The 15,983-nt window shown below is 44.6% G+C and overlaps 1 protein-coding gene across 2 annotated transcripts; it reads right to left on the reverse strand.

The window, feature by feature from the left end:
- Positions 1 to 224: 224 nt before the first annotated feature.
- On the reverse strand, positions 225 to 15,360 carry Grpel2 (GrpE like 2, mitochondrial). 2 transcript variants are annotated; one of them, XM_006985153.4, is made up of 4 exons: positions 14,913 to 15,071; positions 10,198 to 10,351; positions 9,009 to 9,090; positions 225 to 5,932 (listed from the first exon to the last, which is right to left on the reverse strand). In XM_006985153.4, the coding sequence occupies exons 1-4, from the start codon at positions 14,984 to 14,986 to the stop codon at positions 5,568 to 5,570; spliced, it is 675 nt and encodes a 224-aa protein (XP_006985215.1). In that variant the 5' UTR covers positions 14,987 to 15,071; the 3' UTR covers positions 225 to 5,567. The 2 variants fall into 2 exon arrangements, with proteins under 2 accessions (XP_006985215.1, XP_042119654.1); XM_042263720.2 differs by lacking the exon at positions 10,198 to 10,351 and having other exon boundaries at positions 14,913 to 15,360.
- Positions 15,361 to 15,983: the final 623 nt, after the last annotated feature.

Here is a 15,983-nt window from a genome sequence, read left to right on the forward strand (position 1 = left end):
TCTTCATAGTATCATGAATTATAACCATTTTATAAACACGGAATGAGTGGTGGCAGAAGCCCCAGGTACTAGAACTGCCCCCAAAGTCTTTGCCTACCAAGCCCGAGTTCTACTGCACTGCTCTGGCTCCCTTGTCCCTCCTCTGAGGGACGCTATTAGAGCTTCATCTCATTCTGAATTCATGATGTAAGTCTGCAGAACAATACAAGAATCGAATAGTGATCTACTTGCAAAAATATATGGAAAGACCAGAACACTCTTTAGCTAACAGAACTCCTAAAACGACAGTCCGTTCTAGTTCACTGGCAAGGACAGCTAGTAACTCCAAAATATATACATGGTTCATTGTCTCATTGTTTCTGACAATCTTGTAGAAATGAAGGCCAAAGGGGGCAAAATCCTATTGTGGAATTTCACTGCTCCTTAAATTTACAATATGTACTTAGTGAAATGGTAAAATTAAGCCTTGCCAAGAGAAATCTCTTGACTGCAGAGTTCTGGGAATAGAACCTGGGTTCTCTGGAAGAGCAGCCAGAATGCTCTTAACCACCGAGTCATGTCCCAGCCTGCAGTAATTAGTACTTTTTAAGCTCACACCTTTAATCCCAGCACTTGGGAGGTAGAGCCAGGCGGATCTCTAGAGCAGGCTGGCCTCGAACTCATAGAGATCCAGGATAGGTTCCAAAGCTACACAAAGAAACCCTGTCTTGAAAAAACAAAAACAAAACAAAACAACAATGAAAAAAGGTTGGGGGCTGGAGAGATTGCTCAGCAGTTAAGAGCACTGGCTGCTCTTCCAGAGAACCTGAGTTCAATTCCCAATACTCACATGGCAGCTCATAACTGTCTATAATTCCAGTTCCAGGAGTTCCGACACCTTCACACAGATACACATGCAGGCAAAATATCAATGCACAGAAGATTTAAAAAAAAAACTTAAAAAAAAAAAGAGATTTATTTATTATGTATACAGTGTTCTGCCTACATGTATGCCTGTAGGCCAGAAGAGGACACCAGATCTTATTATAGAAATGTTGTGAGCTACCATGTGGTTGCTGGGAATTGACCTCTAGTAGAGGGGCCAGTGCTCTTAACCTCTGATCCACTGTTCCAGTCCAATAAACAACTTTTAATAAGTGGTATTTACTGCTCCCAGTACATTTTATACCATCTCTAAGTCCTATCTTTGTCCAAGTGTTTAGATTTGGTGGAGGTCAAAGAGGATGGCTTCATACTCTTGGGGGTTAACTTACCACCTGAAAATATGACTGGAGCTCTGAGATTAGAATATGCCGCCTCAAAATAGTCTTTGCTATATATATATTTCGCTGGTTATTATTTTGGGAAACCGCAGTCATGGGAGTAGCTGATAGACTGAATTTCCTTTTTTAATGCACAAGTGGAAAGGAAATTTACATTGGCCAAGTTTTACATGTCAAAGATTTCTCCAGACAACGTCTACAAGACCACCCTTACTCATCCGTTTTCTGTTTTCCAGAAGACCTAAGCCCTGTTTTCTAGGTCAGGATGTGATCGAAGCATCCATTTCCTGACACTGATGCTCAGATTTTGCATGACTCTTACATTCATGTATACAATGGAATTTGGTTTTCCTCCCATTCATCCAGTTTTTGCCAGTGTAGTCCAAAGAATCTAGAAGGGCTGCCTCTTGAGTGCAGTCCTAACACAGACTAGATTTTGAAGCTTCCGAAGCAGCAGAAAGGGTACGGTTGTTATAGAATTGATATGCCTTCCCACTGAGGATTCACTCCCTGACCATAAGATCAGCAAAAGAAAAACTTTCAGTAACAGTAGGCGACTGCTTCTGGCTAGTGCACAACAGGGAACCAGCCCTGAACAGAAATCCCTGTCAGCCTATATAGTTTCCTGGCTCCAAGTTATACTTTGAGTTTAACCACATTTCACAGAAATTACAAGATCTGGTTGGACAAATGGGAAAATTTACCATGTAAAATATTGCCATGGTTATCCCAAGACAGGCCAGCACTGCTTTTCCCAGGCAGCTGTTAATCAAGGCTGTCCTGTCTGCCTGGCAGAATTATGCTAAGAGAACCTGAGTGCTCCTTTGGCTCAATTCTACTTGTGTAAGTTAGTATTTCCTAAGCACATTTACATCAACTTCTCATTTTCATTTTCTCCTGTATAGTAAATTTTCCCTTATAGTAAAACCTCTATAAGGTTTACCTCATATATTATTTACTCATTCAAGTATTTACTGGACAAATCTTTTACACAGCATCAGTTATTAAGATACAAAAAAAAATATACAGGTTCACTGGGCGGTGGTGGCGCATGCCTTTAATCTCAGCACTTGGGAGGCAGAGGCAGGTGAATCTCTAGGAGTTCAAGGCTAGCCTGGTCTACAAAGTGAGTTCCAGGACAGGCTCCAAAAGCTACAGAGAAACCCTGTCTCAAAAAACAAAACAAAACAAAATACAGGTTCATAAAATTTACAAGGTTAATACATAAGAGATAGATATTCATACAAATATAGCTTAAGATGGCTATAAAACTAGGGAACAAACCTTGTCAGGGCTGGGAGCATACCTCAATTGTAGAGTGCTTACCTAGCATTCTGGAGACCCTGCATTCAATCCCCAGTGCTCTAAAAACACAAATTAAGGTTGTTGATGTGAGAGGTAATACTTTGCCAGTCTCAACCACAGAGGAAAATAGGCATGCCTCAGCATTGTTAAATGAGAAATTTACGGGAGTCCAGTATGTTTGCCCATCACCTCCCCATACAATCTAATATAGGATCCCAGGGCAAGTCTGACAAAGGGCAGGCGTCAGGGTCAGTGGAGGCAGACACTGTAGGTAATTACCTATACAAATGTGGTGGGGTCATTTGCTTTTGGTACTGTCTACTTGCCTGCCTAGAGTTACTTCACACCCAAGAGGCTGAAAATAACTCTTTGCTTATGGGAAGACGATCTGTAGACTCCACCATGTCCACCTGGCAAACACAGGCTTCTCTCAGCAACTCCACTGCTGAGTACCCACCTGCCATGGAAGCAGATACTGCTACGCTGGCACCAGCATCTACAAAGCTGGCTTCATAGTCGAGGATGCTTCCAAGACTCCCCCCTGCTTCCATGGTGTTCTGCCCACTTAACTGGGGTGTGACGGTAGAAATGGGCCAGAAAGACTCCTTTGTGGGCAACAAGGTCCTGATGGGGTGGGAATTTGTGTTGCTCTGATTGGTTGATTAATAAAGCCGTTTGGCCTATGGCAAGGTAGCTTAGAGGCAGCTGGGAAATTCAGAGAAAGACAGGAAGAAGGCCAGAGAGATGCCAGCCAGCTGCCCAAGAAGCAACATGTAATGGGACACAGGTAAAGCCACAGAAAATGTGGCAAAACATATAGATTAACAGAAATGGGCTGAGTTTAAATGTAAGAGCTAGTCAGTGGTAGGCCTGAGCTAATGGCTGATGGGCAAGACTGGGGAAAACTTCAGCTACAAAGTCCAGACCAAAAGAAGCATCCGGACCCCGAGGTACCCATGGAGGATGGTATTGTCACCAACTTGGATGACAGAGATGAAACCACACTTAATACAATGAGCCAAGTATGACCCTGGAGGTACACTTACTACTTACCAAGGCTCCCTGAACCCCAGACCAATCATGAAAAGACCCAGATCATGTTCAAGACCATCAACACCACACAGTCACCAAGGCTGTGCTGTCTGTACAACTCTGATAGTACCACTTGCCTCATAATGGACTCTAGAGACAAAGACAGACACACACACATGCACGCACCTATAGAAACTACTCTGACATCACTTCGCGTCTGGACTCAGTCAGATAGGACCTTATAGACGACTCCTGAAGCTCCTCAATAAGCGTGGCTACACCTTGCCATAGCCAAGCAGGAAATTGATTGTAACATCAAGGAGAAGCTGTGCCATGTTGCCCTGGACTTCCAGTAAGGCATGCCAGCTGCTGCATCCTTCTTCCTAGAGAAGAGTTATGAGCTGCCTGATGGCTAGGTTATCACTATTGGCAAGGACCAATTCTGTTGTCCCCAGGTGCTCTTCTAGCCTTCTTTCTGGGTGTGGAATATTATGGTGTCCATGAACTTACCTTCAATTCCATCATTAAGTGTGATGTCTACAAGACCTCTATGCCAACACAGTGTGGTCTGGTGGTACCACCATGTATGTACCCAGGCATCGACTACAACAGGACGCAGATCACTGCTCTGGCTCCTAGTGCCATAAAGATCAACATGATCTCTCCCTAACTGCAAGTACTCTGTGTGGATGGGCAGCTCTACCATGGTCTTGCTGTCCACCTTCCAGCAGATATGATTTAGCCAGGAGGAGTATAAGGAATATTGATTGCCCTTCCTTCATACATTGCAAATGATTCTAGGTGGACAATGATGGAGCTGTGTTCACACCTTTTCTTGACAAAATGTGTGGAGAAAAAAAAAAACCCAAGACAACGTTGTTCTTTTTGTCAATTATAAATATATATAATTTTTTTTGGGGGGGGGGTGCTTTTGACTCAGGGTTTAAAAACTGGAATGGCGAAGGTGACAGCAGCTGATTGGGGTAAGCATCCCCAAGTTTTACAATGTGACAATGTGGCTGAGGACTTGGAGTGCATTTTTGTTGTTGCTACAGGAAGTCCCTTGTCCTCTCCAGAGCAGCACCACACCCTACGGAAAGGATGGCCCAGTTCACTCTGAGTGCATGCAAGGGAGGAAGCAGCACCGCTTTTGTGTAAATTATGTACTCCAAAAAGTCATCCATCCATCCATTTTGAATGGTCAGCCACTATGCCTGGCCCCCCATGCCTGACTCTCTACCTTGAGATGTAAGGAGGCTTTTGGTCTCCCTGGGAGTGGGTTGTGTTGTCGAGGCAGCCAGAGCTTACCTGTTCATACACTTGAGACCAGTTTAATAAACGAGTACACCTTACCAACAAGAAGAAAAAAAAGGAAGACTGGTCCAACTCTTTAGCCCTTCCAAATGGGACCAGAAAGGGGTGGCTATGGAACAATTTAAGTGTGCCCCTAGCAGGGAATACAAGTACAAAATATGACTAAATGAAAAATGAAATAGAAAAGCAGCCTTGAAAAAATCTCTGTAGAAGTCAACCCAACTGATCTAAATTTATACAAGGTAAAGCTTTGTCATCTAAGTACTAAATGTCAAACCAATCCCTACCATCTCCCTTTCCCATAAGATACAAGACCCAAGATGCTGCTACACTAATTCCAGTCATTAGTTGAAAACACAGTTAAGGGATTTTGGATTCAGTCATCAGAGTACCAATTTAAATGATTTTTGTAAACATTTTGATAAAGGCCACAGGACACTCATCACATTGTTCAGATGCCCAGTGGCAGGACTTCCGGATGAGACCAAACAGGTCACATAAAACCAATAAGATACTGTAGAGATAAAGCCAATATGACTAAATCCAAAGCAGAGCACACGAAGGACCTCATGTATAATACAAACCAGCTTAATAAATAAGGGGACAGAGGGGTCAGGACCCTGGGAGAGAGAGTTTTAGTTCCCGGTGGCTCGTTCATAGCCTTCTCTGAGACTCCACGGCCACTTCCACTTGGGCAAGTCTAATGGTGCGGCCATGAAGTTTGTAGCCATCTTGTCGTACTAATGCCACAGTACCAGGCTGTACCCCAACACCTGCTGGCATGTGACAGATGAGTTCGTGCTCATGAGGGTCGTATTTGTCACCAATGGGCGTCATTTTCTCCAGGCCATGCTTGGCAAACACACTTTTCAGCTTTGCTTCTAAAAGAGACAGTCCTTGAAAGACTTTTTCCAGAGTAAGCTTGTGGTCCTCGGGTTTGGCTCCTTCTGAAAAGCACTCAGCAGTCTTCTCCAAAATGTCTGCCACCTCCACCAAGTCCTTACAGAAGCTTTGGATTCCTGCAGAGAAACCAGATCCAAGTCTGAGAACAACGCTGTCCTTAGGAGCAGAATCTGGAGGAGGCCCAGAGAGGTAGCTAGTACATTTTATACTTAGGATTTCTGAAAGTGGGAAGGTTGCCATGCAGGACTTGGGCATCAGCTCAACCATTCAAGCTTGCAAAGTGTGTCTGTCTGTCTATCTCCAGGAATCCTACTGGGAAACTGGGAAATAAGCCTACATAAAATAGACTTAAAAACTGGATTATCTTGGTTGTGCAGAGGCCGATCTGAAGAGATAATCTAGGAATATTTCACGGGGGGTGGGGGTGGGGTAGAGAGCACAAAATAAGAAAAGTCAGCACTATGCTATGAAAGCTGAGAGCCACTTGTTCGATGCTGGCTAGATAGGAAGGTGAGGCACACTTAACACTTACAGATGAGGTGAGTGTCCTTCCTATGGCCTGTCAGGAGACACTGGGAAAGGTCCACAGAAACCTTTTATTTTTATTTTTATAATTTTTTTTTTCTTCACAGAAACCTTTTAGAGCAATGTGAACTAATGTCACAAGGTGAGAATAAACCCAGTTGCTGAAAGATCCCACCGTTCTTATCTCCGACTGGGATAAGGAATGGTGACCATTGGTCATCTATGGCATAAAACCCAGCAGGGGCTGGTGAGGAGTACAGACTCTTTGGGCTTACAGCTATGCCGAAATGGGAAGTCAACTAGGCTAGTCACAGGTAAGCAATAAAAAACACCGCCAGAGACCTGGGAAAACTGACCAGATGCGGCAGACCAAAGGAGAGGAAGGAATTCTCCCTTTAATTTTCCAGGGGACCAGACCCAGCAGAGCTTCCTGAGGAAAACAGTGGCCAATCTGTCCAACTGCAGCACAGTGGCATGCAGACGGCATTCACAGCATACAGACGGGTTCACAAGGAAAGAAAATGCCAGTGCAAGTGGGAATGGGCATCGTCTAGTTTAGGGTAGGAGGGTGGAGAAGGCAGAGCAGAAGGCGCTTCAGGAAACAGGCCCTGACTGAGAGCCAACTCTGAGTTTTTAGTGTTGGGGACCAAGCCCAAGTGCAAGGCTCTACTCACGCTATGTAAATGCTGGGTCAGTGAGTTACATTTTCAGCCATCCAGGAGAGGGATTTTTGTGTGGTGTCCCCCGCCCCCCAGGAGAACAGGGTTTCTCTCTGTAGTTTTGGTGCCTGTCCTGGATCTTGCTTTGTAGCCCAGGCTGGCCTGAACTCACAGAGATCGGCCTGGCTCTGCCTCCCGAGTAGAGGTTTTAAAGCAGCAAGCTTCTGTGCTGATCTGTACACTGCCAGGGGAGACCTTGCTTCTATAGCAGTGAAGAAATGGAAATTTGGCTAAACAGAAGCCTAGGTTCCTGTTGGTACACCGAGGAGCAGTTTTTGACTGATTCTCATTATTGTATTATGATTATTTTGTGTGTGATGTATGCATGTTTGCCTGTATGTGCATCCAAGTGGGAGTCATAGGTCAATGATATATATTTTACTCTCTTTTGTTTTTAAGATAGAATCTTATTGGACACAGAACTAGACATTTCAACCAACCCGAGTCCAGTGAGTGTCCAGGATTTGCCTGTCTCCTCCCCACCAGCACTGGGGTGAGTTAAACATGTGACTTTTTTCCCACATGAGTTCTGGTATTCCAACTCAGGACTTCACATTCGCAAAGTAATTACTTTATCCACTGAACCATCTCCCAAGGTCCCAATTTATTATTATTTTTTAACTGGTAGTAACTATGTAATCTCTTGGGAAAAGCTTCATCTTTGTGACCAAGAAGGCAGACTGCTGAGTTTAAACTACGCTTGCAAGGAGGCCAGAGAGTGTTCATGATATATCCATCAAAAAACATTATACTTTCTACCAGGTATGTTAGCTCATGCCTTTAATTCATGCACTTGGGAGGCAGAGGCAGGAATTTCTGTGAGCTTGAGGCCAGCCTATTCTACACAGAGTTCCAGGCTAGTCAGGGCTACATAGAGAGACCCTGTTTCAAAAGCCAAAAACAGAACTAAATAAACAAAAACCTATTATCCTTTCCTTCTCCCTCCATGCTCAAACCCTTAGTTTCCTAAGTCTCTCTGGCCACTAGGAGGAGCCAAATGACTTCTGTGGTATCTTTAGTAGACACATTGTTTTAAGTTAAACTGGCCAACTACTAAACTCTTTGGCAGTGCAGTTAGTTAACACGAATTCGTTCCCAGATGGCTTACCATTTCTTGAGTAAACTCACAGTAAACTAGTTCTAACTCAAAGCCTGACTTCTGGTGCCCACCCATCTTGCTCATCAAGCAGGTGGAACATCAGAAGCTCCCCCATTGCTGAAACTGTTCTACTTGCAACAGACATGTCCACAACTCAGCAGTCAACAACTTTCTTCTGTAAAAGGTCATACAGTAAGCATTTTAGGGTTTGTGGGACAAGAGGCAAAAGCCGAGGATTTTATAAAAGAGAAAATAAGTTTATATAGATTAAAAAAAATCATGAAATTCAAAACTGTACTAACTGGCAGTTGGCTATGATTTGCTGAGCCTTGCTATAATCTTGGATACACATGCACAAATGCATGAATACTTTCTCTCTCTTTCAAGTTTTAGCTTCCTCCAGGCTGTTCTATAAATCACCAACTTGCAGAGTACTGTCAGCAATAAAGGATTCTTGTCCAAAGTAGTGTACTTTCCCTGTGGATACAGACCAATGTTGCTTACATTAAGCAAGCTTCAGCATTCCTGGTTATGCCCTGCTCTTTGGATTTTCCTCGAGTGTCTTGATGATTCATGGTTCATTAATGACTGAAAAATTATTTCTATATACACTAGAATGTTGGAAATGTAGTAACTGTATATCCCTAGAAAAATAAAGGCCAGCATTATTATAGCAATGACATGGCACCATTCCCACATGCAGCAGAGAAAGCCTTTAGAGACAGTGGGAGGTATGGGATGAATCAGTTAGGGGACTCAGGTGCATTTCTACTACGATCAGTTTACAAATGTGCTTTCAAAGGTGCCTGCCCTTCAACTACATTTATTTTATTATGAGTCATCTCTCACCAAATATCTTGGCGTCTTCCACACATCTTTGGGTTCGTCTCCTTATGTTTTCAGAATCAGCAACAGCTCTCTGGTATCTTAGCTAAATATCAAAAGCAAAATCAAAGGATGAGAAATCAGTGGGAAAGAATGCTTTTACTTTATTTTATTTTATTTTTTAAGATTTATTTATTACGTATACACTCTTCTTCCTGCAGGCCAGAAGAGGGCGCCAGATCTCATTACAGAGGGTTGGGAGCCACCATGTGGTTGCTGGGAATTGAACTCAGGACCTCTGGAAGAACAGCCAGTGCTCTTAACCACTGAACCACTCTCCAGCCCAAATGCTTTTACTTTATAACTCTTGTCCTTGTAATAGAGGAAGGGAGGGAATACAGCTCAGTGATAGAGCACTTTCTCAACAGGCACAAGGCCCTGGGTTCAGTCTCCAATAAGACTAGTAGTTGTTTAAAAACAAATAGTCTGAGACTGGCTGCTCTCCAAATTTCCAAAGTAGTAATCTATTTACTCTTCAGTAGCTTGTAAGTAATTCCAACTAGCTTGAACATATCAGCTTTTCAAGTTCATTATCTATTTAGGCAACACTGCCAACCCTTCTTTCTCTGACAAAGAGTAAGTTTTAAAAACCTATCACCTGTTTCAAGGCAGTTAGCTCATCCTGTCTGGTCCTTTCTCTTTCGTCCCTGGTTTCTTTAATTGCTCTCATAAGACATGCTTCCCAGCACCTTGCAGTCCCGAGTGGTTTGTAATGATTCTGCTGCAGCTATCTCTTCTCACAGTGCTCAATCACGACTGTGTCCAGGAGGTCAGATGCTCTCTGATCCCCAGAGTACAAAGAACTCACACACCCAGCAAATATTTATTCTCTACCACCTGACAGGCACCACACCACCTTCAACTGCCAACCATCCGCTATCGATCGAAGTGCTGGGAAACCAGAGGGAACCAAAGCAGGCACCATCCTTAGCAAGCGGCCCTTTAAAAACCACCGCCTTCTTTTTTTTTTTTTTTTTTTTTTTTTTTGGGCCTAATAGGCCCAGCAAGAGAGCAGTGGAGGAAGAGGGGTAAAGAACCATTTTAGAGGAAAGTTCATTAAAAAACAAAACAAAACAAACACACACAAAAAACTTTGCTTGAACATTAAACCCAAGAAGAGATAATAACAAATAATATAAAATCTACTACTCACTGTTAAATCTTGGACTTCTTTTTCCAGTTTAACAGCTTTTAGCCTTAAGGCTTGTTCAGCAAGGGAGGGACCGAGTACATCAGGAGGGTCCTCAGAACTGCAGTCTTCCCCAGCCGTTCTTGGGGTGGCAGTGCTGAATGGGTGGAGCCATCCCCTAAGAGGGTGGGAGCAGGGCAGTGGCACATAATGAAAAAACACCACCGTAAACAGGCAAATCACAACAGCTGGAGCCCAAAGCACCCCACACTGAAACTCTCCATAGTTTCCAGTCTTGGTGACAGACGCCACGAGGTCCTACCTAAGCACTTTGCTGCTCCATCTGCCTCATGTTTTTATTGCCCAATACCTGAAACGTGACTAGATTTTAAAGTGCTCTTTAAAAGTAATAGCTTTAAGGTGAGAAAAACGGCTCAACAGTTAAGAGCATTGACTGCTCTCCCAGGAGACCTGGATTCAATTCCAAGCACCTGTTTAGCAACTCACAAGCCCCTGTAACTCCAGCTCATGGAGACCTAATGCCTTCTGGCTTCTGTGGGCAGCAGGCACATGGGTGGTGCAGACATAATGCAGGCAAAACTCCCATACACTTAAAATAAAGCTCTGTCGATAGGCAGTTGTCATGCCGTACAATTTACCATTTAAAATGTGCAATTCAAATATTTTTACCATGTCCAGAGTCAACCAATTCTGAAATCACAATTTCAGAACATCTTTGTCACCATAAAAAGGCTTGTACATATCACATCATTTACCATTTCCTCTTAAATCGTTTGCCCCAGGTAAGCCTGATGACATTTTGTTTTCTACAGACATGCCTTTTATGGATGCCTAGTGTCAACAGAATCATAAGAGACGGTCACTTAGAAGCAGTTTTTCACTTAGAGTGTGTTTCAGGTTCATTCATGTAATTGCGATAAGAAAAAATACCAACAAGTTTAATTAAAAAGAACAGGAACAGAATGAATTTACTGACAAATAGGAAGTGTTAGGTTACACAGGCATAAGAAACTCTCCCCTGCTCTGAAACAGGGGAGCTAAACTAAACTGCTGCCCCCCCCATCTGCTCCGCTCCCCAAGAAGTGACCACTACCAACATCTGATTAGACAGACGTTTGCTGAAGATAAAACTGTCTTAACTAGAGACTTGCAAATTTCAGCTTCTGTACAGCTGAAATTTCCCATTTTAGCTCTGGGAAATCTCCTTTGGCACAGGGATTTTTAAAAAGACCCCCAAAGATGGTCAGAAGATTATGATAATGTCTAACCTTACATAAAAGATGAAATATTTCAGATCAGGGCTGGACCTCTTCAAGCAATAGCTAGAGTCTGCAGCTGTGCACTCAAGAAGGTTTTCCTCATCTCTGAGTGTTGAGAATTTCTCATTGGGGACAGGTGAGGCACCTTTGAAACTGCATTTGCCAGTAATTAGTTACTTTTTATTGCTAAGTAATAGATCATTGTGTAGTTATGCCACACTTTTTTTTAATCCACTTGTCAGCTGATTTGTATTTCTTTTCTGCTAGATTGAATAATGCTAATACAAAATAAATGCTATTATAATCTGTCATGCCCAGCCTAGCTCCAGGAATGGACCTGTTGGGGCAGTGAGGGAATGAACATAAAACAGACAGAACAGTGGGATCAGGTGGTTCAGGCTCACTGCTGGAAAAAACACAGCATCCTGGAAGCTCAGCATGCTTATTACATAGAGTTGTTCAATCTCTAGGAAGGTGGTGTTATTACATACATCAAGAGGCAGGGCTTCTGGGGTACAGCTAGATCAAGGGGACAGGTTTAGGTAATCTCTGCACACACTGTTAATACTTGCACTCTCCCCCAAGGAAGGCTTTGCCATGCCTCCAAATCTCACTCCAGAAGGAAGGTTTTGCCATTCCTCCAGGGGTCTGAGGCTTGGGAGTTTTGACATGGCTTGCACATGTCAACACAAGCATTCACTCTCAGGACTTCACTCACTGAGGACTGTCTCTGATCCCCACAATATACCCTACTCTACTAATGAAAAACTCAAGATGAGAGGATTGAGGTTTAATAACTTGTTCAAGACCGTAACATTAAGCTGGGCAAAGTGGCACGTGACTACCTGCAATCTCTGGGTACTAGGAGGCTGATGTGGGTGGATCTTTCTGGTGGCATAGTAAAAGCCTGCCTCAAAAGAACAACAAAACAGTGTCCTCCAAAACAAACAAACAAAAGAAATGCATACACAGAGCAGGTGTTCTGTTGAGTTAGGATATTTAACACTAGGAAGCCACAGTTACACAATTCGGGTCTAACTCTTCATCTTACAGAAGGGGAAAATGAGTAAAAGGAACTCGGGCTTAGAATTCCAAGACTTCGTGGCCACATGCTGTAAGGCTTTCAGAGAGAAAATCTGTGCAGTGAACGAGAAATTCTGACTGATATCGTCTCTGGACTACACAGGTCACTAAAATAGAACCTTGTTTTAGTCAATTAGTTTTTGTTCAACTAGTTATGTAATCTAAAATTTTGCAGCCAATGAAATGGTTAAGGTCCCAACAACAGGACATCAATTCCCTAACTTAGAAAGTATTTGAAGTTGTCTTTCAGGTATTGTTTACAGGATCCATTCAAGGGCAGTTTCAAACAGGCTTTTTAAGAATGGACAGTCCCCCCCCCCCCCCCCTCCAAAAAAGAAAAAGCCGAGTGCTGAGTGCTGGTGGCACATGCCTTTAATCCCAGCACTGGGGAGGCAGAGCCAGGCAGATCTCTGTGAGTTCAAGGCCAGCTTGGCCTACAGAGCGAGATCCAGGATAGGCACCAAAACTACACAGAGAAACCCTGTCTCAAAAAAAAACCAAAAAAAAAAAAAAAAAAAAAAGACAGTCTCACAAGCCAGTTTGCTTGCCAATGACATTTTGATATCACAAGCTCAAAATCCTAAGCACAAAACGTAATCAGCCCCTAGAAAGAAGCACATGACTTGTGAAGAGACACGGTGACATCCACCCTGGCACAAAAGAACCCTAGCTCTTTCTCATCCTCACACCTAATGAGAAACAACAGCCTCTCTCGCCCCATAAATTTCCCCAGCAACTGACCAGGGAAAGAGGAGCCAGGTGACCTTGCAATAAATTTTATTTATTTTATTTTATTTTTTACAAAAATCCACCCTTGGTTACTATGGAAAGTAAGCCCCTGCTCTTGGTATCACTCCAATATTTGATATTTATTTAGTTCAGTTTACATAGAAATGTAGAGTAGGGCCTAGTTTGGAGCAGATCTTGAACTATGGCTGCTCTGACCTCTATTTTAAGGAAGTTTTCATTATTTTAATAAGTGATTCATAATCACTCTTAGATCCTGGGAATTATTTCAAGTGAAAAACGACCAGGTCAATCAATCTATGGGTCCAAGAGCTCTTTAAAGCAGTTTATTATTTATATAAAGGGATATATATATTGGGTAGTGGCCACTGAGATGACAGAAATCTAAACAAAGGCTAAGAGGGTGGGGGGGTAGAGGAGTTTGCTTTAAGAAAAGAGTGCTCTAGGCAGAGCGAAGAGCTAGCTGGTGTGGAGACAGAGGCAAGAGAACTTTTATTTCCCAGATTTTTCAGGCTGGCCCTGAATTTTATTATGGTTCGATATCCAATTATACATGGTTCTAAATATTTGGTTCAGAAAATATAGTTATCATAGATATGTCTGGGGCAAATTATACATGGACAAAGACTGAGCCTCCTAGAAAATCACGTTTATCCTGGATAAACAGAAAGCTGGTCAAGACGGCCAGTTTGAAGGGAAGAGGTCAGTGCTCAATTACTTCTTCAGAAGAAACTATTCTATGGTTATTTCCTTACCTCACCCAACAAACTGCCAAAGGTCTGAAAACAAACCGCCCCGCCCAGAGCATTGAATTCAGCGCCTCACAGCTCTGGTAGGGCGGGTGTATCGGGTCAGGTGCTTCAAGATGGAAAAAAAGAATGACAAATGGCCATGCAAATTTCCTGGATTTCCCCGCAGCTAATTTACAAGTCAGAGTTCTCCAACTATTCATGGACCGCCTTTTGAAAAGAATTCTTTCTCAGGAGTATCCCCTGCGAATAATGAACCGTGTTCACTAACACAAAAAACACGGAGACTGGTTTCTAGACGGGGTAATAAGTCCCTTTAAGATTTGTTTGGGAAAGTTAGCAAGTTATCCTACATCCTAGATTCCTCAGTTATTACACACGAAGCAATCAGAAGAGCCTACCCAGAGTCCTGCAGTCCTCTGACGGCACCCCTAATTTCGCAGTACCCCTAAGACTGGTGGAAAGGCCGTCTGGGGGCCCGGTCCAATGCTCGTCTTTTACACACGGGTAAAACGATGCTCGCGAGAAGCTGGAGAGACTGCCTGCCCGAAGACCACATGGAGTCTGGCTAAGAACCCTTAACACATGCCCGGACGGGAACAGGTGAGCAGGGGCTTAGGAAGGCGCTCCGTCTCCGGTTCACTCACGCCCGGGGTCCCGCCTCCCAGGACGTGGCCTCGGCTCCCACTCATCTCCCGTGACCCGGGAAAAGCGCGCCTCTGGGCCTCAGCCTCCCTTCCAAGGGACGCGGCGTAGACGCCCGGGTCACGGGGCCTGCGGCCGGTCCTCGCCGGCGCCGAGCTAGCCCCTGGCCTTCCTTCCACAGCGGCCCATCGGCGCGCCCCCGCCACGGCCCGCCGGACCCCGCCGCCCCTCTTACCGGCTCTGCGACACCGTCCCGGAGGCCAGGAGGCGCTGCAGCCGCTGCACCGCCCACAACGGCCGCGCCGCCATGTTCCAGACCAGGGCGCCGACCCCGCGCACGCGCGGTCCAGCCAGACGAAGAGACGAGCCCGCCGAGAGGCCACGCCCCCCCCGCGAGTGGAGGCACGGGACTTCCGGTTTCCTGTGCGCCACACGGCTCTTCCGGGCCGGGCTCTCCGCGTTGAACTGGTCCAGCCAGGGTAGACGCTTGTCCCGGAGGTTCGTCGTAGGTGCCAAGTTCACGGTGAGCGAGGTGGGGCCTCACCTCCATCATCCTCGAGGAGCGCATATGACGTTACAAGCGATACGTGTAAAATGGGACCAGCGGGAATGGTTAGACTCAGCGGGGGTTCACCAAGCCTCAACAACCCAGGTTCGATCCTGGGACGCCCCCCTGGAGAGAAACGACATCCTCTACTTGTTCTCTGACAACTTCACCACGGGCTCAGTGATGTGCTCACCGAAACAAATACGCGCCCACACAAAACTGAAAAAGACTAGCCCTATAGCCGAAGCATTGATAGATGAGAAGGGGAGAAAAGTGGGTCCGGGAGTGACGACCTCTGTAAAGAAAGCGCCAGCGAGGAGGGAGAATTGAAAGCAAAAGATTTAAATACGGGGAAAGGGTATGGTAAGGTCAGACTGGAGAATTGGCTAGAACCGGTCTCGTGAGCGATGAAATAGTGCAGCCTGGTTGCACCTGCCCCAGCCCCCTCCCACGATTTTTCCTTCGATGGCTGTTTTCTGGCTAAACTGTATGTTCATGGTGTGTGTTCAGTTGTTTCTGCTTACTAAAATCTAAGCGCTTTCAAGGCAGAGCTATATTTTATTGTCTAATTCTGATTGTAGTAACTTGACAACAGGTATGACTCAGGCCTGTAATTCCAGCCACTCCGGGCTAAGGCAAGAGGATCACAAGATCGAGTCCAGCCCGAGAGCTGAGACTACAGCTCAGTGGTCGAGTGCTTGCCTAGCGCATGCAAAGACCTTTCCTCGGTTCTGTTAAAAAACAACAACAACAAAAAAC

The sequence above is a fragment of the Peromyscus maniculatus genome, chromosome 19 (assembly GCF_049852395.1).
Source record: "Peromyscus maniculatus bairdii isolate BWxNUB_F1_BW_parent chromosome 19, HU_Pman_BW_mat_3.1, whole genome shotgun sequence".
NCBI lineage: Eukaryota > Metazoa > Chordata > Mammalia > Rodentia > Cricetidae > Peromyscus > Peromyscus maniculatus.